At 39.8% G+C, this 24,984-nt stretch overlaps 1 protein-coding gene across 2 annotated transcripts in view; it reads right to left on the minus strand.

Annotated features, from left to right (window-relative positions):
- Positions 1-24,984, minus strand: part of LOC105731457 (aldehyde oxidase) — an 87,177-nt gene that overhangs the window by 21,215 nt on the left and 40,978 nt on the right. For both annotated transcript variants that reach the window (XM_021670702.2, XM_021670703.2), the window contains exons 20-25: positions 23,345-23,441; positions 16,544-16,668; positions 14,111-14,244; positions 12,823-12,910; positions 9,656-9,742; positions 8,021-8,212 (exon numbers count right to left, since the gene is read on the minus strand). In XM_021670702.2, the coding sequence (XP_021526377.2) occupies positions 8,021-8,212; positions 9,656-9,742; positions 12,823-12,910; positions 14,111-14,244; positions 16,544-16,668; positions 23,345-23,441 (723 nt within the window). The remainder of the gene's footprint in view (positions 1-8,020; positions 8,213-9,655; positions 9,743-12,822; positions 12,911-14,110; positions 14,245-16,543; positions 16,669-23,344; positions 23,442-24,984) is intronic.

Here is a 24,984-nt window from a genome sequence, read left to right on the forward strand (position 1 = left end):
AACTGTTAATGTACATCAATTCTCAGAAGTGTTACAGGTAAAAATTTCCACTGCTACCCCCCGCTTCCCTTGCAAAAAACCGCAAACTTCAGCTTCTGTACAGACTGCTTGCCTTGCACACCTGCTCACCCCTGTGCCACCTTGAACAAGGATGTGGTTTTACAGCTTAAATGCCTTGCTTCCCCTGAGCTCGGGGTCATGGGTTGGAGAGACATGAGTCCTCCGTGGCCATCGGCAATAAAGACCCTGCAATTTGGCATACTTTTGTCTTGGTGTTGATTTTCTGTGATCGCCCCGGTGCAACATGATCTGGGGCCTTCTAAAGACAGTTGAGACATGGGCAGAGAGGCATGATCACCAGTGGAAAGCTGTGCCAGCTGCCTGCTGAAGGTCCAGGGACTGTCAATTTCTGGAAGAGCTGGCAGAAATGGAGCCATGGACAATGTACTTGAAAAGTGATTACATCTGACCAAAGAGAGGACTGTGAGCTTGCTGGGAGAAGTCACAGAGGGAGAAACTGGCTGTTTTCCCTAGTCCTCCTCTTCCTCCTTGCACCAGCATCACAGCAGAAGGCACAGGGGAGGGAAAGGAGCTGAAAGAGAGCTCACTCCATCTCCCCACACTAATTCTACTCCAGGATCTGGGAAGAGGAGCCAGGAAGGGGAAGGTCCTTGTCAATGAACGAAGTTGGGGCTGAGACGGAAAGAACTGAGAGAACCTGGATCATTATGGCAGACAGGATGTAGGACTAGATTGCAGCTCCAGACAGAGCAGTTTGTGGAAGCTTGCCTTGTGAATTTTAGCTCCAGATTGACTGCAAGGACAAACCAGTAATTCCAAGTGGACCCACAAACCCTCTGAAGGAAGTGGACTGCTCTTGCAGAAACCAGGAGATACCTCAAATACTGTGAGTGCTCCAACTGCGGAAGGGGGAAAGGGAGACCCTCCTCTCCTAAACACACCCCCACACTGGAGAAGCTGAAGGCTTGTTTGCAGGAGAAGTTTCTGACCTTACCTGGAGCTGAGCCAATTTAGAGAGCCGAGTGCAATGCAGGGATAGAAGAAGCAGCAGAAAGGCCCTTGGAGCTCACTGTGTCCCCTAGCATGTTGTTCCTGCCTAATACCACAGGGACCCATTGGGAGTGTGACCAGAGGAGCAGGGAGTATAACTCCACAGGGAGAAGGAAATCTCTAGCTGATCTTTGTAATAATTTGAATGGGACAAGAAGCCTCCCGGCCAGAACTCAGAGGAGGGCAGATATCTGGTGTGCAGACTCCACAGGCGAGCGAAGAACCAAGCCCTTTTCTCTCACAGCTGGGAGGTGTGTAGCCCAGGGCAAGTTTTCAAGCCCATCACACCCTCTGCCTGGAAACAAACTCAGGGCTGTTGGGGGGTGCATGGTGGGAGTGAGACTGGCCCTTCAGTTTGCATGAGAGCTGGGTGAGACCTATGACTGCCAGCTTTCCCCCACTTGCCTGACAACCTGCATGACTCGGTAGAGGCAGCCATAATCCTCCTAGGTACACAACTCCAGTGACCTGGGAATCTCACCCCCATCCCCCACAGCAGCCACAGCAAGACCCACCCAAGGAGAGTCTGAGCTCAGAAGCGCCTATCCCCACCCCCACTTGATGGTCTTTCCCTATTCACCCTGGTAGTGGAAGATGAAGGACATTTAGTCTTGGGCATACTAGGGCCCCATCCACCACCAGTCCCTCATTACTATAGCTGATGCTTTCTGGAAAGTGCTACCTCCTGGCAGGAGGCCAACCAGCACAAAACTAGAGCATTAAACCACCAAAGCTAAGGACACTAATGGAGTCCACTGTACCCTCCATCACCTCCACCAGAACAGGCACTGGTATCCATGGCTGAGAGACTCATAGACAGTTCACATCACAGGAATCTGTGCAGACAACCCTCAGTCCCAGCCTGGAGCCGGGTGGACTCGCTGGGTAGCTAGACCCAGAAGAAAGACAACAATCACTGCAGTTCTACTCACAGGAAACCACATCCATAGGAAAAGAGAGAAAGTATTACAACAAAGGAATACTCTGTGGGACAAAAGAAACTGAGCAACAGCCTTCAGCCCTAGACCTTCCCTCTGACAGAGTCTACCCAAATGAGACGGAACCAGAAAACCAACCCTGGTAATATGACAAAACAAGGCTCATCAACACCCCCCAAAAAATCACACATGCTCACAAGCAATGGATACAAACCTATAAGAAATCTCTAATTTACCTGGAAAAGAATTCAGGAGGTTAGTTATTAAGCTAATCAGGGAGGGACAAGAGAAGGGCAAAGCCCAATGCAAGGAAATCCAAAAAATGATATAAGAAGTGAGGGAGAAATATTCAAAGAAATAGATAGCTTAAAGAAAAAACAATCAAAAATTTCAGGAAACTTTGGATACACTTTTAGAAATGCAAAATGATCTGGAAAGTCTCAGTAATAGAATTGAACAAGTAGAAGAAAGACGTTCTGAGCTCAAAGACAAGGTCTTTGAATTAATCCAATCCAACAATGATAAAGAGAAAAGAATAGAAAAATATCAACAAAGTGTCCAAGAAGTCTGGGATTATGTTAAATGACCAAACTTAAGAATAATCCGTGTTGCTGAGGAAGAAGAGAATTCTAAAATCTTAGAAAACATATTTGGGGGAATAATCGAGGAAAACTTCCCCAGTCTTGCTAGAGACCTAGACATCCAAATACAAGAAGCAAAAAGAACACCTGGAAAATTCATCGCAAAAAAATCTTCACCTAGGCACATTGTCATCAGGTTATCCAAAGTTAAGACAAAAGAAAGAATCTTAGGAGCTGTGAGACAGAAGCACCAGATAACCTATGAAGGAAAACTTATCAGATTAAAAGCAGATTTCTCAGCAGAAACCCTACAATCTAGAAGGGATTGGGGTCCTATCTTCAGCCTCCTCAAACAAAACAATTTTCAGCCAAATTTTGTATCCAGCGAAACTAAGCATCGTGTATGAAAGAAAGATACAATCATTTTCAGACAAACAAAGGCTGAGAGAATTTGATCAAGTCATCACTACAAGAACTGCTAAAAGGAGCTCTAAATCTTGAAACAAATTCTGGAAACACATCAAAACAGACTTTTTTTGAAGCATAAGTCACACAGGATCTATAAAACATAAATACATGTTAAAAAGTGAAAACAAAAAAACACAAAGTACACAGGCAACAAAAAACATGGTGAATGCAACAGTATCTCACATTTCAATACTAACATTGAGTATAAATGGTGTAAATGCCACTTAAAAGATACAGAACCACAGAATGGATAAGAACTCAACAACCAACTATCTGCTGCCTTCAGAAGACTCACCTAACACATAAGGACTCACGTAAACAAAGTAAAGGGGTGGAAAAGGCAATTCATGCAAATAGACACCAACAGCAAGTAGGAGTAACTATTCTTATATCAGACAAAACAAATTTTACAGCAACAGCAGTTAAAAGAGACAAAAAAGGACATTATATAATGGTAAAAGGCCTTGTCCAACAGGAAAATATCACAGTCTTAAACATATATGCACCTAACACTGGAGCTCCCAAATTTATAAAGCAATTACTAATAGACCTAATAAATAAGATAGACAGCAATACAATAATAGTGGGGAACTTCAATACTACACTTACAGGACTAGACAGGTCATCAAGACAGAAAGTCAACAAAGAAACAGATTCAAACTATACTTTGGAACAAATGGACTAAACAGATATATACAGAACATTTCATCTAACAACTGCAGAATATGCCTTCTATTCAACAGCACATGGAACTTTCTCCAAGATAGACCATATAGACCATATGATAGGCCATAAAACAAGCTCAATATATTTAAGAAAACTGAAATTATATCAAGCACTGTCTCAGATCACAGTGGAATAAAACTGGAAATCAGCTCCAAAAGGAACCTTCAGAACCATGCAAATACATGGAAATTAAATAACCTGCTCCTGAATGAGAATTGGGTCAAAAAAGAAATCAAATGGAAATTAAAATATTCTTCAAACTGAATGATGATAATGATACAACCTATCAAAACCTCTGGGATACACAAAGGCAGTGCTAAGAGGAAAGTTCATAGCCATAAGTGCCTACATCAAAAAGACTGAAAGTGCACAACCTGACATTCTAAGGTCACACCTCAAGGAACTAAAGAAACAAGAACAAATCAAACCCAAACCCAGCAGAAGAAAGGAAATTACAAAGATCAGAGCAGAAATAAATGAAATAGAGGGAAAAAAACAACACAAAAGATAAATGAAACAAAAGGCTGGTTCTTTGAAAAGATAAATAAAATTGATACATCATCAGCAAGATTAACTAAAAAAAGAAGAGTGAAAATCCAAATAACCTTACTAAGAAATGAGACAGGAGATATTACAACTGACAACACTGAAATACAAAAGATCATTGACGGTTACTATGAACACTTTTACACACATAAATTAGAAAACCTAGAAGAGGTGGATAAATTCCTGGAAAAATACAACCCTCCTAGCTCAAATCAGGAAGAATTAGATGCCCTTAACAGACCAATAACAAGCAGTGAGATTGAAACGGTAATTTAAAAATTACCAACAATAAAAATTCCAGGACCAGATGGATTCACAGCAGAATTCCACCAGACATTTGAAGTATTGGTACCAATTCTTTTGAGACTATTCCACAAGATAGAGAAATAAGGAACCTTAACTAATTCATTTTATGAAGCCAGCATCACCCTAATAACAAAACCAGGCAAGGACACAACCAAAAAAGAAAAGTACAGACCAATATCCTTGATGAACATCAATGTTAAAATCCTTAACAAAATACTACTTAACTGAATCCAATAACATATTAAAGAGATAATTCACCATGATCAAGTGAGTTTCATACCAGAAATGCAGGTTTAACACACACAAGTTAACAAATGTGATACACATGCAAGTTAACAAATGTGATACACTACAAAATCAGAATTAAAAACAAAAATCACATGATCATCTCAATGCAGAAAAAGCATTTGAAAAAATCCAGCATCCCTTTATGAGTAAAACTGTTAGAAAAATCAGCATACAAGGGATATACTTTAATGTAATAAAATCCATCTACGACAAACACAGTCAACATAATACTGAATGGGGAAAAGTTGAAGGCATTCCCTCTGAGAACAGGAAAAAGACAAGGATGCCCACTCTCACCACTTCTCTTCAACATAGTACTGGAAGTCCTAGCCAAAGCAATAGCACAAGAGAAATTTAAAAAGGGCATCCAAATTGGTTAAGAGGAAGTCAAACAGTCACTGTTGGCTGACAATATGATGGTTTACCTTGAAAACCCTAAGGACTCCTCCAGAAGGCTCCTAGAACTGACAAAAGAATTCATCAAAGTTTCCAGATACAAGATTAATGTACACAAATCAGTAGTTCTTCTGTACACCAATGGTGACCAAGCAGAGAATCAAATCAATAACTCAACCCCTTTTATAACAGCTACAAAAATAATAATAATAAAATACTTAGGAATATACCTAAACAAGGAGTTGAAAGACCTCTACAAGAAAACTACAAAACACTGCTGAAAGAAATCATAGATGACACAAACAAATGGAAACACATCCAATGCTCATGGATAGATAGAATCAATATTGTGAAAGTGACCATACTGCCAAAAGCAATCTACAAATTCAATGCAATCCCCATCAAAAGAACACCATCATTCTTCACAGAATTCGCAAAAGAAATTCTAAAATTCATATGGAACCAAAAAAGAGACCCCATAGCCAAAGCACGACTAAGCAAAAATAACAGATCTGGAGGCATCACAATACCTGATTTCAAACTATATTGTAAGGCCATAGTCACCAAAACAGTTTGGTACTGGTATAAAAATAAGCACATAGACCAATGGAACAGAATAGAGAATCCAGAAATAAACCCAAATACTTACACCCAGCTGATCTTTGACAAAGCAAGCAAAAACATGAAATGGGGAAAAGACACCCCATTCAACAAATGGTACTGGGATAATTGGCTAGCCACATGCAGTAAGAATGAAACTGGATACTCATCTCTCACCTTATACAAAAATCAACTTAAGATGTATTAAGGACTTAAACCTAAGACCTGAAACTATTAAAATTCTAGAAGATAACATTGGAAAAAACCCTTCTAGACATTGGCTTAGGCAAGGATTCATGACCAAGAACCTAAAATCAAATGCAATAAAAACAAAGATAGATAGCTGGGAGCTAATTAAACTGAAGAGATTTTGCACAGCAAAAGGAAGAGTCAGCAGGGTAAACAGACAACCCACAGAGCGGGAGAAAATCTATACATCTGACAAAGGACTAATATCCAGAACCTACAATGAACTCAAACAAATCAGTAAGAAAAAAACAATCCCATCAAAAAGTGGGCTAAGGACATGGATAAACAATTCTCAAAAGAAGATATACAAATGGCCAACAAACATATGAAACAATGCTCAACATTACTAATGATCAGGGAAATGCAAATTGAAACCACAATGTGATACCACCTTAGTCTTGCAAGAATGGCCATAATAAAAAAAAAATCAAAAAACAGTACATGTTGGCATGGATGCAGTGAACAGGGAATACTTCTATGCTGCTGGTGGGAATGTAAACTAGTACAGCCACTATGGAAAACAGTGTGGAGATTCCTTAAAGAACTGAAAGTAGAACTACCATTTGATCCAGCAATCCCACTACTGGGTATCTACCCAGAGGAAAAGAAGTCATTATTTGAAAAAGATACTTGCATACACATCTTTATAGCAGCACAGTTCACAATAGCAAAATCACGGAACCAACCCAAATGCCCACAATCAATGAGTAGATAAAGAAACTGTGATATATACGTATATATATACACATATATATATACGTATGTGGTATATATATACACATATATATACGTATGTGGTATATATATACACATATATATACACGTATGTGGTATATATATATATACGTATATATATACGTATGTGGTATATATATATGTATATATCACAGTATGTGTATTTAAATATATGTATTTAAATGCAGTTAATTCATTCCTTTTTATGGCTGTGTAGTATTCCATCATATATGTATATAAAAATCATATACATATAATCATATATATGTATATGTATGATGGAATGCTATATATATATATACACACATATATATATATACATATATATATATATAAAATGGAATACTACACAGCCATAAAAAGGAATGAGTTAACTGCATTTGCAGTGACCTGGATGAGATTGGAGACTATTGTTCTAAGTAATTCAGGAATGGAAAACCAAACATTGTATGTTCTTAGTGATATATGAGAGCTAAGCTATGAGGATACAAAGACATAAGAATAATACAATGAATTTTGGGGACTTGGGGGGAAGAGTGGGAGGGGAGTGAGGGATAAGAGACTACAAATATTGTACGGTGTATACTGCTCGGGTGATGGCTGAACCAAAATCTCACAAATCACTACTAAAGAACGTACTCATATAACTAAATACCACCTGTACCTGAATAACTTATGGAAATAAATAAATAAAAATAAAAGCCAGCCTCTTAATGTTACAAAAAAAAAAAGCACCAAAAGGAGACCATTTTAGCCACTGAAATGACCAACTTTATGACAGCTGGCTGAGATGTTTGGGAAGCAGGGAAAGAGGGCCTTGATGGAATTGTTGGTAGCAGTTATATCCCCAGCCAATGGAAGCCTCTCACTAGCCAGGGGAGAATGCAGTGCTCATTCCTCAGTATTCTCTGCTTTGGGATTTTGGAGCAGGAGTCTACATAAGGCGAAGATTGCTGAACTTTGGAGTCTGAGCTCTGCATTACTCAGTTAGCTGGGTAACGTGGCACAAATCATTTACCCCTCTGGGTCTCAAATTCCTCAACCTGAATAGCTCCCAAAAGCCCTCCCACCTCTGACATTCCACATGTTTTGTCTGTGAAGCTAATTTAGTATTACCTTCTCAGGGGACAGTCCACATTTGGCTGCAACTTCCATGATACAAGATTCAGTGATCAGCCCTGCCTGAGGAAATCCAAACCCACGAAAAGCCATGTTGGATGGAAGGTTGGTTCTGCATGCCCAACCCCGGCAGCGCAGGTTGGGAAACTTGTAAGCATTGTCCATTTTCAGAAGTCCCATTTCTATCACCTGGAGAAACCCAGAGTTGATGCAGTAAGATCTTCTGAACCTGTTTTATCATCCTACAACCTCAGACCAAAACTAGGCTGGAAATGGCAGCCCTCTTTACATCCCACCAAACATGCTAAAATATTCCCATGTCCCAATTAAACACATTTTTGCTGTAAAATAATTTTTAAGTATTTGAATAAGTTTTCCTTTGAGAGTATTATTTTTTATTTTCATATTTTTGAGTTAATGCATTGTTTTAAGATTTCAAACATAAACAAAAGCCTTTGATATGTTCACAGGCCCTGAGCACTGAGTTTATAGAATGTAATGAATATAATATCCTGGAAGACAGAGAAAACAGAAAAAATGTTCTGGCATTGGGTCTAATGTATTGGTTCTCAATGAGGAGCAATCTTTTCCCTGCTCCTGGGGACATTTGGCAATGTCTGAAGACATTTTTCGTTGTTAACATTTTGGTTAAGATATATTTTTTTTTAATTGAAATGGAGTTTCGCTCTTGTCTAGGCTGGAGTGCAATGGCACAATCTCAGCTCACTGCAACCTACACCTCCCGGGTTCAAGTGATTCTCCTGCCTCAGCCTCCCAAGTAGCTGGGATTACAGATGTGTGCCACCATGCACAGCTAATTTTGAATTTATAGTAGAAACGTGATTTCACTATGTTGGTCAGACTGGTCTCGAAATCCTGACCTCAAGTGATCCACCTGTCTCGGCCTCCCAAAGTGCTGGGATTACAAGCGTGAGCCACCATGCCCGGTCTGGTTGAGACATTTTTGTCTGGGGTTGGGCTGGACATGGTGGCTCACACCTGTAATCCCAGCACTTTGGGATGCCAAGGTGGGAGGACTGCTTGAGCCTAGTAGTTTGAGACCAGCTCTGGCAACATAGTGAGACCCCATCTCTACAAAATAATAATAATAAATTAGCCGGGCATGGTGGCATGTACTTGCAGTCCCAGTTATCTGGGAGGCTGAGGTGGGAGGATCATTTGAGCCACTGCATTATAGCCTAGGCAACAGAGTGGGTCTCTGTGTCTCAAAAAATAAAAATAAAAAATAAAAAGACTAGGGGGTGGTAATGCCACTGACACCTACAAAGTAGAGGCTAAATATGATACAATGAGCAGGATAGTTCCCACCATAAAGAGCTACACACTCCAAAATATCAGTAGGGCCAAAGCTGAGAAAGCCTCCTGGTCTCATGTGTGCATCTGGGAAAAGAGCTCTAAGTATGAGAAGCCTGGGGGCACCACACAGATACAACTCAGCCAACATCTCTGGGCTCACACTATGGGCACCAGGAAGTAACACATGGAATCCCTGCAATGATGGTCATTATGCCTCTATAATTAAATATTACTTAACTATTGGACATTTTCTGATTTAAATCATTTTATGTAACACTCTTTCAGGAATGTTAACTTGCTCCTTAAAACACTTACGAATATTGATTCATCCAGGGAGGCGCCTGCATTGTTATAATGCTCCATGTCCAGGGCCAAGATTCTGCCATCATTCATGAATCCAGCCTGGGGAAGAGAACCGACATCGGATGCTGGAACAGGGGCCAAGTCTCTCTAAAGTCTGTCATTTGCAAACCCTCCACGCAGGGGAAAAGCTTCCTGACATTGGATTTGGCAATGGTTTCTTGGCTATATAACTACCTTTGTGATCTTAGGCAAGATATGTAACCACTCAGACTATCTGTGAAATGGAAGTAAATAAGGTAACACATAGAAAATTATAGGCAAGTGCCTAAAACAAAGCAAGTACTCTAAATATAATTAATATTACCATCATAAATAGTATTAATATCACCTATCCTCACACTACTCTCCATCAGAAAACATTATTTTCTCATAGTTTTAGTCACATTATGACAATGGCTTTTGTCACTATGATCCAGTCCTCTCAACAAAGTCCCATGGTGGTGAAGGACATTTCTGCTTCAAGGTCCAGTTGTCAGTTCTTTCCCTAGCACTTACACAAACAAGCTCTTCATTGTTCTTCCAGATTGTTCCTCCTTACAACTCGTCTCTTTCTTCCAAAACCCTCCAAGTCATGTTTGCAGTTTTAGTCTTCATTGCATTTTGCCAAGATTTTCACTACTTCTGTTTTATTTTACACTATAGTGGCTCTTGGACCCATCTCTTCTACAACTTACTATCATATCTCAGACCCCAACTGCTTCACGTCTGAAAGCACTAGCTGTCTGCTGCTGGTTCACCAGCCTCCATCCTCTCTCCTCCCCAGACTATCCCGTTACCATCCCCAAAGCACAGTGTTTAATATTATAGCACTGAGCCATTCAAGGATCCACTCTGTCTCACTCTTTCTTATAAGATCAAGTTTAAACTCCCCATTCTGGGACTCTAGGCCCCTCTCAGGCATCACTAAACCTATCAATTCTATTTTTCACTACCCTCCAGAAAGGGCTCTGTGTTCTAATTCCCCCTCTCCCCTTACTCCTTACTCCTGCCTCTATCAAACATGCCATGTTCATTATACCTCTGTAGTTTTGCTCTTACTATTCCCACACCTGGCATACCTTCTTTCTGCCTATCCATTCTTTTTTTTTTTTTTTTTTTTTGAGACAGAGTCTTGCTCTGTCACCCAGGCTGGAGTGCAGTGGCATGATCTCAGCTCACTGCAACTTCTGCCTCCTGTGTTCAAGGGATTCTCCTGCCTCAGTCTCCCAAGTAGCTGGGATTACAGGCGCATGCTACTAATTTTTTGTATTTTTAGTAGAGATGGGGTTTCACCATGTTGCCCAGGCTGGTCTCAAACTCCTCAGGTAATTCACTTGCCTTGACCTCCCAAAGTGCTAGGATTATAGGTGTGAGCCACTGCACCCAGCCTCCATTCTTGAAGGCCTATGTTTTACCTTCTCTAAGAAGATGACTATATATAGTCCAACTCATATTCATCTCTCCATCTTTTAACCTGAGATTGTTATGTTTTTATAATGACTTCATATATGTCTTATTTAAAAGCTCCTTCAGGATAAAGTTTACTCTAACAAATCTTTCTGAACTAAATCAAATTCAAAATACTGTTTAGAGTGAGTGTGATTCAAAATGGAAACAGTCATTATCTTCTAAAAACATGTATTTAGTTATGCAGTTTTGTGATAGAGACAATGCTATGCATTTAACAAATCCCATTGTCTTTCATCCTGGGCACATGGGAGGATGACATTTCCCAGCCTCCCTTACAGTTAGGTGAGAGAGGTCTTGCCAATGACATCTGGATACAAGTGAGGTCCACAGCTTACAGGTCCGGTGCCTAAAACCTAAATACCTACCACGTGACACTCCATGCTCTCTCTGTCTTCCCTGTTTGCTGCCCTCAGCAGAAGATCGCCTGGGAGACTCAGAATTTGTGGGTAGTGATATCTGATAAAACTTTCCGTGATGATGACAATGTTCTGCGTCTGCACTGTCCAGTATGGTAGACATTAACCATATGTGGTTACTGAGCACTTGAAATATAGCTAATACAACTCTAGAACTAAATTTTTAATTGTATTTAATTTGGTTAATTTAAATTTAAATAGCCATGTGCTCCTAGTGACCACTATATTGGATGATGCGTTCAAGGGCATAGTGGCACCAATAAATGAAAACAGCTCCAGTCCCTGAATGATTTTATAAAGCAGAATACTCCCCTTTTGTCCCCTCAATAATTATATTGAGCTGTTACTTGAGCAAGAAATGACACAATGAAAGTTTAAGAGCTTTTAGTTCTTTGTTAGAACAGTTAGCCGACTCTGACAAGTAAAATTTTTCTTATAAAGCAAAAGAATTGGCCAGGTACAGTGGCTCACACCTGTAATCCCAGCACTTTGGGAGGCCGAGGTGGGTGGATCACAAGGTCAGGAGATCGAGACTATCCTGGTCAACATGGTGAAACCCCGTCTCTACTGAAAATACAAAAATTAGCTGGGAGTGGTGTTGTGTACCTGTAGTACATAACACCACGCCCAGCTAATTTTTGTAGTCTGAGGCAGGAGAATCACTTGAATCTAGGAGGCTGAGGTTGCAGTGAGACAAGACTGTGCCACTGCACTCCAGCCTGGTGACAGAGGGAGACTCTGTCTCAAATAATAAATAATAATAATAAAGCAAAAGAACCACTATTTTCTACTACAATTTTTTTCTATGAATTTCTGGAACCCCATTTTACAAAAATATCCTTGATATATTGAAGAATGAGGAAACCATTTGCAAATAATTGCAATTTCACATAACACTACTGTTATGGGAATTATTCTACTTTTACTTATTTTATATGTGGGAATAAGTATGGTAATCAAATCTACTTTAATGGACGTACACACTCACGTTTTCTAGTTACTCACTCTGTACAGCCAATACCAGCTGGTACCAAGTGTTTTATTTCTGAAAATGACATTTTTGAGCAAAGCAGAAAAGCCTCATTGAACCAGCTGGTAATCAAAAGCACAACGAATGGAAAGTTAAATAGATGCCCTGTTTGTTGATTTGCTCATTGTTACTTCCCATTAGAGAGTAGCCAAAGGCTGCTCTGCGCACTGATAGGATGTTATATCTACAAGGTAAATCTTTCTTCCACGCCTTCTTATACTTACTTTGTACTTTCCAAGGTAAGGATGGCGGCCTCCAGTTATTAACATGTCTTCTCCTCGTTCCAGAACACAGCGAACTGCACGGCCATGTCTAAAACAGAAAAAAAGCAACCGAGGTAAACTCTCTTACCTAATAGGCATTATCTGGGGTTTATATAACTCCTAGCAAGAGCCTGAGTGTAGCTGAGTGGAGCTCACATGCATCACAGAACAACACAACTACTTCCCATGACTAGTCTCTGCTGATCTCAGACATACACAGTGGCCTTTCCTCCTGTTAGGTCAGGGAATAACGCCAGGCATTTACAACTTGTGGGACAGGGGGCTCTTGGGTGCCAGGGGCTCCAGGGCATTGCTTTGGGACATTTCCCATCGTAATAACAACATTTATTAGAGGAAAATGATCCCACGGTCTTATTTTAGACTGGCCACAAATAGAAGAATGCAGGTGCTGCCTAACTACCAAGTGCTCCCTGATAGGAGAGATCTGGAATCAAGGTCTTTTTGCTTCCTGGGATGGAGAAACTGACTCATATTACTCAGCAAACAAATTAAGCCTTCTGGGTGTGCCTGCTCCAGAGAAAATGTTCCATTAGAATGTTTTGAGATCCTCAAAGGAAAATGACAATATAAATGAATATAAGTATAACAAAAGCAAAGTCTCAAGTCAATAGAATATACATATACACACACATATACATATATACATACACATGCATGTACACACATATACATACACATACATGTATATATACATATATACATATGTGTACGTATATGTGTATATACGTATATGTATATATATGTGTATAGGGGAACCCATTTTATAAAAATATCTGATATATTGAGGAATGTACATATATATACACACATAAACATATACGTTTATGTGTATGTATATAAAAGTATATGTATATGTGTGTATATGCATATGCGTATGTTTACATACAGGTACGTGGTTCAAAAGTCATATATACGACCTCAACAGATATAGTTCAGTCCAGCAGGTGCAGAGGACAAATAACTCCCACCCATTCAGGACCTGTTTCTGTCTACTTTCTAGGTATCATAATATTTTTTTCTGTGGCTTTTATTATTTTCAGTAATTGATTTGTATTTTGGTTTCTATAGGACAATATAAGACAAGTAAATGTAATAAGCTGGCAGCTTGTGTGTTTGTATAGTATATGTGATATTAAATAATCTTGGCCCAGTTTCTTCCTCATTGATTCTGACGGTGAGAACTTTCAGCGTGACTTCATTTTATTTTTAGCAGATTTTCTCCACTTACTTGTTTGCAGCAAACGCGGTGACGGCTGCAATAGTTCCAGTCTTGAACACCTTCCCTCCAAATGCTCCACCAACACGCCTTACATGACACATGACCTTGTTAGCTGGGAGCTTTAAGGTTGAGGCAACTATGTCCTGTGAACAATAATAGTTCTGATTAATCTGATCCATCTTCAGCAAGAATTTAATTGTGAGTGTCATTGTCACACCCATGACCTTAACAACAACAACAAAAAACTGTCCTCTGAAACGGGAGTGTGACAGTCACTAGATGTTTTGCTTCTTTAATGTTGTACATGATACCCACACTGTGTGGTTATGCTAAATAATGGGATAATGTCCAATAACCCTGGCACATAGCCCCAACTGATCTCAACAGTACTTGGCTATAATGACATTGCCAAAACTAATTAGTAGTCTTTTCATTACCAGTGAGATATTTTTGTACTCATACTTTTTTGTATTTTCCCCATGAATTACACCTAAATTATCCTATTCACACTAATCGCTAGATATACGTTTCCTGTAACCTTGGGATTTTGCAGTCTTCTAAGCCTCACTCAGCATGGGTCTTTTCCCTGCATTCTATTATCTCTACTGGAAAATAAGCACTTCTCAGGCCAGTATGGTGGCTCACAACTGTAATCCCAGCACTTTGGGAGGCCGAAGCAAGTGGATCACCTGAGGTCAGGAGTTCAAGACCAGCCTGGCCAACATGGCAAAATCCCATCTATACTAAAAATACAAAAATTAGCCAGGTGTGGTGGTACATGCCTGTAATCCCAGCTACTCAGGAGGCTGAGGCAGCAGAATCACTTGAACCTGGGAGGTAGTGGTTGCACTGAGCTGAGATTGCACCACTGTACTCCAGCCTGTGTGACTAAGTGAGACTCTGTCTCAGGAAAAAAAAAAAAAATCACTTCTCAATTCTTGCTTGGATTGCTGCTAAAGTTTAAAGTTGACCAGTTGGTCTTTCCTGGATGCAGATCTCACTCTTTTCTGCCATCTTAGTGATTAGGGGTCATTTAGTCTTAACAATGATTCTTATAGATAGGAAGCCTGAGATGGATAAGGTGATGGACCCAACAACCCATGGGGAGTGAAGAGCAAAGCAGGCCTGGAATGGAGTTCCCCTGAACCTCCTTAGGATCCCACCTTTTATAAGGCCTCATTCTCCACAGTCTCATATTCCTACTCCTCTGCTAACAGCACTGGCTCCTTATGACTAGAATCAAGACCTCTCTGCTTCATTTCCCTAACTCTCACCCTGATACCTAAACCTAGCCTCCCTAAAGGCACCCTCCATTCCAGCTGTGGCAGTCATTGTGCTATTCCTCCTTCTTTCCATGCACGCTGCCTGGGATATAGCACAGAGGCAACAAATGTTTGCAGAAGAGATGAGTAAATGAATGGATGTCATTTGATCTTGCTGCGGAATTGCCTGGAAGGGACCTCTCGCGTCCTACCATCTAGACAAACCTCACTCTCACTCTGAATCCAAACTTAAGACTTCTCTGTGGGACTTCCTGGATGATTCTAGCCCTTGGCAAACTTTCCTTTTCCCTAATTTCTCCACTCATGTAAATTTTGCTTTCACTGATTTAGCACCTGGTTGCATCCTTTTCAATATTGTTTCCTAACTGTTTCATGTGAGTTAGGCACCATAGGCTTTGGAGAGCAGGTCTTCCTCTTTCTTCTTTTGTGTTCTTTTTTTTTTTTTTTTGAGACGGAGTTTCGCTTTTGTTACCCAGGCTGGAGTGCAATGGTGCGATCTTGGCTCACCACAACCTCCGCCTCCTGGGTTCAGGCAATTCTCCTGCCTCAGCCTCCCGAGTAGCTGTGATTACAGGCACATGCCACCATGCCCAGCTAATTTTTTGTATTTTTAGTGGAGACGGAGTTTCACCACGTTGACCAGGATGGTCTCGATCTCTTGACCTCGTGATCCACCCGCCTCGGCCTCCCAAAGTGCTGGGATTACAGGCTTGAGCCACCGCGCCCGGCCCTTGTGTTCTTAATATGTGCTGAGAGTTGAGCAAAAGAGAGCTGCTGATTCCATAACTGGTTTTAAAGCTACAATCCACAAACAAAAGGCCTCTACTTTAATAACACTGTTTTAAAAGCATTGAACTATGGCTATTAATACCCAAATCAATATGGCTATTAGTATTCAATATTTCTTCAGTTCCTGAAGAAATGACATTTTTTGTTTCATTTTGTTTTGTTTGTTTTGTTTTAGAGACAGGGTCTCACACTGTCTCCCAGGCTAGAGTGCAGTGGTATGATCATAGCTCACTGAAGCCTTGAGCTCCTGGGTTCAAGTGATCCTTCCACCTCAACCACCCAAATACACTTTTATCTCTAATTGCTTTTGATATATTTCACTGGTCAGAAATCATTTAGCCATGTTGTCTTCATAATGGCCCTATGTTACCTGTATATATTTGGGAAACTGTGTGGACACATAGACATCCATTTCTTGATCCTCTCCTTTGGGAACCACGAGCATGCTTTGGGTTTCCATATAAAAATGTTCTTGACCTCCCATATGTATTTCACCTGTTACAGGAAAATACATGAAAGTCAAGGAGGTATTTAGAAAAAACAGGTAGTGTCCCTGAGCTGTTGTCCCATTGTGCAGAAATTCCACTGACCGTGCTTCTGCTGGGGCAACAGGCTGCACAGTGAAGTGTAACAAACAGCAACGTTTAGCTTTCAGTCTACTTACAGATTTGAAATAAAGTTCTGTAGGAGAATCTTTTGTGTCTTCTAATACCTAGGTCACAGAGTCCTAGAGAAAGGTGTACGACTTTCTAGAGCCAAAAGCAGAGGGCTTGATTTAGTAGGTCATAAGGAGCCAGCACTGTTAGCAGAGGAGTAGGAACGTTAGAATGTGGAGGCGTACAGTTCTAGAACAAGTGGGAGTAGATATACTGCTCCCTGTCCCACTTGTTAAGTACAGATAACCCTGAACACTATTTATAAAACAAATATAAGAAGACTCTGAAAGGTGGAAAGAAGGCAGACCAGGTAGGGACTTCAGGACCCAAGGAAAGACACAGCAGTGAGTTCAGTGGGTTTTGTTGTTGTTGTTGCTGTTTGCTTCAGATATCCCAGACTTAGTTCCATAGAAGCCAGCAATTTAAAAATACAAACATGCAAAGACAAAAAAAAAATCCTCAAGAAAAGCCCACTTACCCTAGCCAAAGGACCAGAAAAGGGGAAGACTAGAAAGACAAAAAACTTTTAGACAATAAGCACTCTACTCCAGGCAAGCACCATGGAAAAAAACTGCAGCCCTACCCCTACTGTAAAGGTGGAGTAGGAAATCTATAGTTTCACCCTCGTCAGGCTGCAGTGAGGTATCCAGCCTCTCTGTTGGTGCGGTGTCAGCAGACGCTACATGGGGAACCTGGACTTACGACCCCTACCTAGCAGTAACAAGGCATCACCCCTTTCTTCCCCATCAGCAAAAGGTTGAAGTAGTCTAGTAAAACAGAATATTCTAGCAAAATAGAATATTTAAATAAGATCCAAAGTCTCAACATAATATCTAAAATGTCCAGGATACAATCAAATATCATTCATACAAGGAACCAAGAAAATCCCAACTTCAATGAGAAAAGACAATCAACAGATGCCAACACTGAGATGATATAGATGTTGGAATTATCTAACAAGGATTTCAAAGCAGCTGTAATAAAAATGCTTTAATAAGCAATTACACAAACACTTGAAGCAAATGAAAAATTTGAAGCCTTAGCAAAGAAATAGAAAGTATAAAAAGAAAAAACAAATATAAATTTTAGAATTAAGACATACTAACAAAATTTTAAAAGCTCAAGGGATGGGCTCAGCAACAGAATAGGGAGAGCAGAGGAAATGATTAATATACAAGAATATAGAACAATAGAAATTGACCAATCTGAAAAGTTGAAAAAAATAAACTGGAAAAAAAATAAACAGAGCCTTGGGAACCTAGGTGGCTATAACAAAAGATCTAACATTTGTGCCACTGAGATCAAGTATTTGAAAAACAATGGCTAAAAATGTCCCCAAATTGGCAAAAGACACAAATCTACAGATTCAAGAAGCTGAGTGATCCTAAATAGAATAAATTTGAAGAAATACACATGCCAAGACACATCATAGTCAACCTTCAGAAAACTAAAGACAAAGACACTATCTTGAAAGCTATGAGAAAGAAACCCTACTTTATCTATAGGAAAAAAGCATAGTGAAACTCTGTCTCTACTAAAAATACAAAAGTCAGCCAGGCATGGTGGTGGGCACCTGTAATTCCAACTACTCGGGAGGCTGAGACAGGAGAATGGCTCGAACCTGGGAGGTGGAGGTTACAGTGAGCTGATATCATGCCACTGCACTCTAGCCTGGGTGACAGAGTGAGACTCCATCTCAGAGAAAAAAAAAAAAAAAAAAAAAAAGCACTTTCAAAGACAGCAGATTTCTCTTCAGGAACTGTGGAGGCCAGAAGAAGTGGTAAAAATTTTTCTACTGTGAAAATGCCTGTCGACTCAGAGTTCTATATCCAGCAAAAATATCTTTCAACAATGAAAGGGAAATCAAGATATTTTCAGATGAAGGAAAACTCAGAGAGTTTGTTTTAAACAGATTTATCCTAAAATAATGGCTAAGGGAAGTTTTTGAAACAGACATTTTTTTTTTTTAATAAAGAAATCTTGAAACATTGGGAAAGAAGAAAAAACAACAGAAAGAATAAAAATACCAGTAAATACAATAGACTTTCTTTCTCTTCTTGGGTTTCCTTAATTGTGTCTGAAGCAAAATTATAACATTGTTTCATGTGATTCTCAATGTATGCAGAAGAAATAAATAGAATCAATTATATTATAAACAGGAGAAGGATGTAAAGGGAGGTAATTTCTTCACTTGACTTGAACTTGTAAAATGTTGATACCAGACTGTGATATTTTATACTTTATGCATATAAATTTTATTTTATACATGTATGTGTGTGTGTGTGTGCATGTGCGTAAACTAGAGCTACCACTAAAAAAAATCTGTACAAGGAGATATACTAATAAACACTATAGATTAATCAAAATGAAATTCTAAACAAATATTCAGGCAACCCACAGGAAGGTGGGGGAAAGAATAAAAAGCAGAGGGAACAAACATAATATAATTATACTGGTCATCATGTTAGTGGAAGGCAGTACTTTTAAAAATTAAAAATTTGCTCAGTAATAGTGATTTGCAAATTGTTTGAGGGAGATTCCCAATGGGATATTTTATATTGAAATCTGGACTTCCATCTTATCCAAAATCTGAGTTCAAAAAATAGCACAGAAAAATGAACAGATTCTGCTTCACTTATAAAATATAAACATTAAAATTTCACAAGCTCAGACTTTAACCTCAATTTAAGCTTTTATCAAAGTCTGAAGACCTATGTCATTGTCACTAGGCTCAAATTCAAGTTTGCAGTATTATTGATTCTGCCTATCCACTCAGAATTTATTTTGTTAAGTATTCTCTTTATTTAAAATATACAGACCTAAAGAAATATTAGACAGAGCTAATTTAAATTCTGTTTAAATCTGTACAGTAGGCAAAGTTTTAGAAACCTGTTACATTGCATCCGACAGCTCCCACCCATAGTGACCCCTCTTTACCTTAGGGTGCTGCTTTCAACTCTCCAGGTTGGAAACCAATTTGATCAACTAATTTCTGAGATAAAATGTTATCCCACTATGGGTTTAGGAGTGATTCCTCTAGGCATATTTGCATTTTAGTAAGAGGCCCTTAAAGCCCCAAATCTACTACGATGTCTATCTGTGCCATGCCCAAAAGGACAGGTTTAGGGAAAATAATCTCAGTTTCCGGGCTGCCTGGGTCTCTTGCAAATCCTGCTATACAGATTGTCCTTTGTGCTCTCCAGTATAAAGCATGTCCCCGCTAACAGAATTTTAATGAGATAAATGAGAAGCAGGATAATGTAGAGGAAAGAATACTAACTTTTGAGTTGGGAAAACTCTTAGATTTGATCCTGGTCAATCAGGTAGCCTCTCTAGCCTCAGCTGGCTCATTTGAAAATGGTAATCTTTAGCATCCTCCAGTGCTATGACACCAGGATTAGATAGAACTGAAATATATCTTCCGGCAGATAAGAACAAACAATAACGTCACCCCCTCCAAGAACACATTCTAAGACTTGCTGTAATGCTCCACATATTTTATCTTTTAAATATTTTTTTTTCTTGGAACTTCTGTTTTCTTCTTTTTTTCCTTCAACTTTTAAGTTCTGGGGTGCAGGTAAATTATTTCATAGGTAAATGTGTGCCATGGTGGTTTGCTGCATAGATGAACCTATCACTTAAGTATTAAACACAGCATCCATTAACTATTCTTCCTGATGTTCTATCTCCCCCTACCCTCACTCCTACAGGCCGGAGTGTGGAACACCTATTTTCTTAGGAGACAGATGAAGTGTTGTTATGATAATTACTTCCAATTACTTCTCATTGAAATAAATAATCAGAAACTCATAATCCAAATGACAATAGCAGACAAAGGAAAAACTAGACTCAAACTAGTGAGTCAAGAGGATGAAAACTGATTTTCTTTTGCCTTCCCTTCTCTTTTCTTTCCTTCTTTTTCTTTTCCTTCCTTCTTTCTCTTTCTTTTCTTTTTTTCTTTCTTCTTTTCCTCCCTTTCCTTTCCCTTCCCTTCCGTTCCTTCCTTTCTTTCTTTCACAGTCTCACTCTGTCACCCAGGCTGGAGTGCAATGGTGTGATCTCATCTCACTGCAATCTCCACCTCCCGGGTTCAAGCCATTCTGATGCCTCAGCCTCCCAAGTAGCTGGGATTACAGGTGTTTGCCGCCACACCCAGCTAATTTTTGTATTTTTATTAGAGACTGGGTTTTGCAATGTTGCCCAGGCTGGTCTCAAACTCCTGACCTCAAACAATCCACCTGCCTTGGCCTCACAAAGTGCTGGGATTACAGGTGTGAGCCACGGCACCCAGCTTCCTCCTCCTCCTCCTCCTCCTCCTCCTCCTTCTTCTTCTTCTTCTTTTTTTTAAATAGAAGGAGTCTTGCTACATTGACCAGGCTGGTCTCAAACTCCTGGCCTCAAATGTCCTGCCTTGGCCTCCCAAAGTGCTGAGATTATAGACATGAGCCACTGCACCTTGTATTTATACTGAAAAGTAATATATAAATGTCCTTTTAAATATTCCTATATTATTTTTATACTTATCAATAGGGGATGTGACAGTAACAAAAATTCAAGGAAGTGACAGAATAAACCAATCACCTAATTGAATTAGATAATTAAAGAAGATATCAAGGAAAAACACAATAACAGAATTCTTGCACAAATACTCATTATGTCAAGCAACAAACATGAGAGAAGGAATCCCCCTAAATATTGATATTTCCAACATGCTCATGCCATGAACTCCTATGATAGAAATGTACCTGCTTTTTCTCTTCATTACCATATATCAAACTCACCCTTCCAGTGTTTTTTACATTTTACTAGCCCTAAGAATTACCTGGAAAACTTGTTAAGACAGATTCCTGGGCTGCTTTGGATCCTCTATAATTCTAAAAAAGGGCACTGGAATCTCTAGGTATCATAAACATCCCCAGTGATTCCTATAAGGAGAAAATCTTGGTAACACTGGGTTTGATAAATGAACACCTGCCAATGTATCTCAGTAATAGACAACCTTTACAGGAGAACAACAACAAAATCATCTAAATCTAATAATCACTGCACACAGTTATTGATTGGTTACTATATGCCAAGAACACATGATTATCTCTTATAATCTTCGTAATTCACCTTTGAAATTGTTTTTGCCTTATCCATATAATATTAAAACAGGGAGACTGAGCCCTGAGAAGTGCCCTGCTAGGTCACACAGCTAATAAGAAACAATGCCAAGGAAAACTGGTAGGTGACAGTCCCAGGTGTCTTTCCTCCAGCTTGCAGGTGACATTTCCTGGGTCAGCCACTGAACATGCTTCAAGTTTACACACCTATGGAGTTGAGACATGATGGACTTGGAACTTAAGAAGCTGGGCTGACTGATGACATATTACACAGCTCTGGTTGTGCACTCAGGATGACATGTGTCTTAGGAGTCTTCCTATTCTTGTGATAGAGGTTGGAGAGAAAAATTAAGAAGATGGGAGTTGTGTGTGTGTGTGTTTTTTTTTTTTGTTTTTTTTTTGAAGTGGCATGATCTCAGCTCACCGCTATAAAAGACATTATTGAGACAACTGGCAAAATTTGAATAAGCTGTGTAGATTAATAGTATATGTGTTGCTAATATTCTGATTTTGATAACTATGTTTATGTAAGACAATATCCTGTTTTTAGGGAACAAACACTGACTATTTAGGGGTAAAGAGATATCATGTTTACAATTTATTCTCAAGTGGCTCCGAAGAAGAGAGAGAGAGTGTGAGTGTGTGTGTGTGTGTGTGTGTGTGTGTGTGTGTATAAAATTGGGTAATCTGAGTGAAGGATATTTGGGAGTTTCTTTAATGTTTCTGCAACTTTTATGTAAGTTTTAAAATTAAAATTGTTTGAAATATTAAAATATTTCCAAGCAAAAAGTTTAAGAATTGTACTGGAAAGTTATAATTAACTATTTTCTAAGAAGCAAATTTAATTTTAATTACATACACACATACAGGAAAGAATTTTGGAAGAAAGAGAAAGGAGGAAGGGGAGGGGAGGGGAAGGGAAGAGAAAGCAGAGAAGGAAAAAGGAAGAGGGAGAGAATCAGAGAGAGAAAGGATGAAGAAGAGACTCGGGTTTTGGAAATCCTAATAAAACCTATCAATTCAACGGCCAACTTTGTCATTTAGTAGCTGTTGTGTGACCTTGGTTACACTCCATAGTTAACTCTGAGCCTCCATTATCCAGCCTATAAAATTGAGATAATAGTACCCTCTGCAGGGTGGTTGTGAACAGGAAAGGAAACGACATCTCTAACAGCCAGAGCCTTGATGAGGGAAGAGGGTTCAGGGCACAGGGGAGGGTCTTGCCTCTTGTTTTGCCTCCGCATTGGCTCTTCGTCTACCCCAGGGACAGGGAAACACATTGTGAATGCCTGTTTCTGAGGAGCAATACCCGCCTAGGCTGCCAGATGATTTCCAGAAGACAAAGGAAGCGTTAAACTGGACATGCTTAGAAGGCTTCCAGGGTCGCTTACCCTTCCCTTACTTTTTTACCTTCAAGAATGTGATCAACCACTTTAAACGCTTCATCAACATTTCCATATTCCAGTTTCCTTTCTGGCTTGAAGAAGGAGTTGTGTTGTATAGCTTCCTAGAAAGAGAATAGAAGAGTGAGGCGTCCTGGGCAAGAGATGCTGCCCTAGGGTGGCAGCCACGCCCCACTGTGCATCCTCTGAGCTGGGGCTGTTCCTCCCTTCACCTTGTGGTCCCATGCACTTTCACCATGACCTTGGTGAGCCAAGCTAAGAATCCAACTGCAGAGAGACTCCCCAGTGAGGAAATGTAGATGTGCCCACTCAGTCAAAAGAAATAATATGCAGAGACTGGCACCTAAGTGATCTCAGAATGAAACCAGTATTTTCCAGGCAGATTATTCTCTTCACCCACAATCCATTTCTTGCAGCCAAGGCCATACAGCACAGAGCTTCAGAGCCTGGGCTCTAGACCTAGATAGCATCATGCACATTTTCCCCATTTACCAGCTTTGACTGTGGACCTATCACTTCACCTCTCTTATTGCTTTCTATAAAATGAAAGTAACAGGTGTGTGTATAGCTCCAACAGGATTGTGGTTGGTGAAGATAAAATGAAATAGACATGTGAAGAGCTTATGTGGCATTCAGTAAGCATTTAATAAATGCTAGTTGAAGACACTCTAGTGATTGGGATCATGGTGGCTCTGCCTGCCAGTCCCACATTCCTTCTTTGTGGGGATGAGCATTTCATTTGCACAGGGCAGTAGAGCACCTGGGACCTCCAGCCCTGGAAGTAAGATGTCAGACAAGCCCTGTCTGGCTGCTGGTGTACAAATCCATGCATACACTGGCCCCTGTTGGCTCTCCCTGGGTGCCCAGTGAAGGGGTATGGTGGTGTACATAACCAGAGATGTAGTTACTATAACATAGATGATTGGTTTTTAGCTATCCCTGAGAATTTATCTTGCAGTAATCCATGTGTCCACTGACAAATGTGGTGTGCCAGCTCCTGCTGGCATTAACTACTGTGAGTTGTTGTCCATCCATGAAATTCCATTCTGTTAGTAGTTGGGGATTCTCTTATCTCTGTTTTCTTCTGGCCACCAGTAGGTGTCTAGACAACACCCCTTAGAGGGACGTGCTATTGTGATTCTGCCATTTCCCCTATTCAAAAACAGGGTTGGTTTGTTTATAGCACAGGTAGGGCCCAGGTTCTTTGACAGAGTGTTTGTTTATTGCTTTTGTTACTGACTAGCTATGTAACCTTGGGTAACCCTTTTAGTTTCCCCATCAGAATGGGGATGAAAATAGTTTTTGCCTCATAGGATTGTTGTGAGCATTTTGTAAGTGAAGGTGTGAAACTGACCTACAATTATGTCAATCGGGTGATTATTATTCATGACAGATTCTGGTAGGGAATACTTTTTTTTCCACTATGGTCATCAGCCTTACCCCTTGATGCAAGAGTTTTATTTCCCCATTCCATCTACTCAAAACTCAAAAAGCAGATTAGATCTTTGTGATAATGACAGAGATATTTGTTTTTGTTCTATTTTGATTGATAACACACTTCCTATTGGAATCAGTCCACATGCTTTCCTTATTAATCCAAGATTAAAGAGATTCCAGGTTGGAAAGAAAAAAGAAGCTAGGTTTCAT

Source organism: Aotus nancymaae, unplaced genomic scaffold (assembly GCF_030222135.1).
Source record: "Aotus nancymaae isolate 86718 unplaced genomic scaffold, 86718_ANA_hifiasm-v0.15.2.pri h1tg000008l, whole genome shotgun sequence".
NCBI classification, from domain to species: domain Eukaryota; kingdom Metazoa; phylum Chordata; class Mammalia; order Primates; family Aotidae; genus Aotus; species Aotus nancymaae.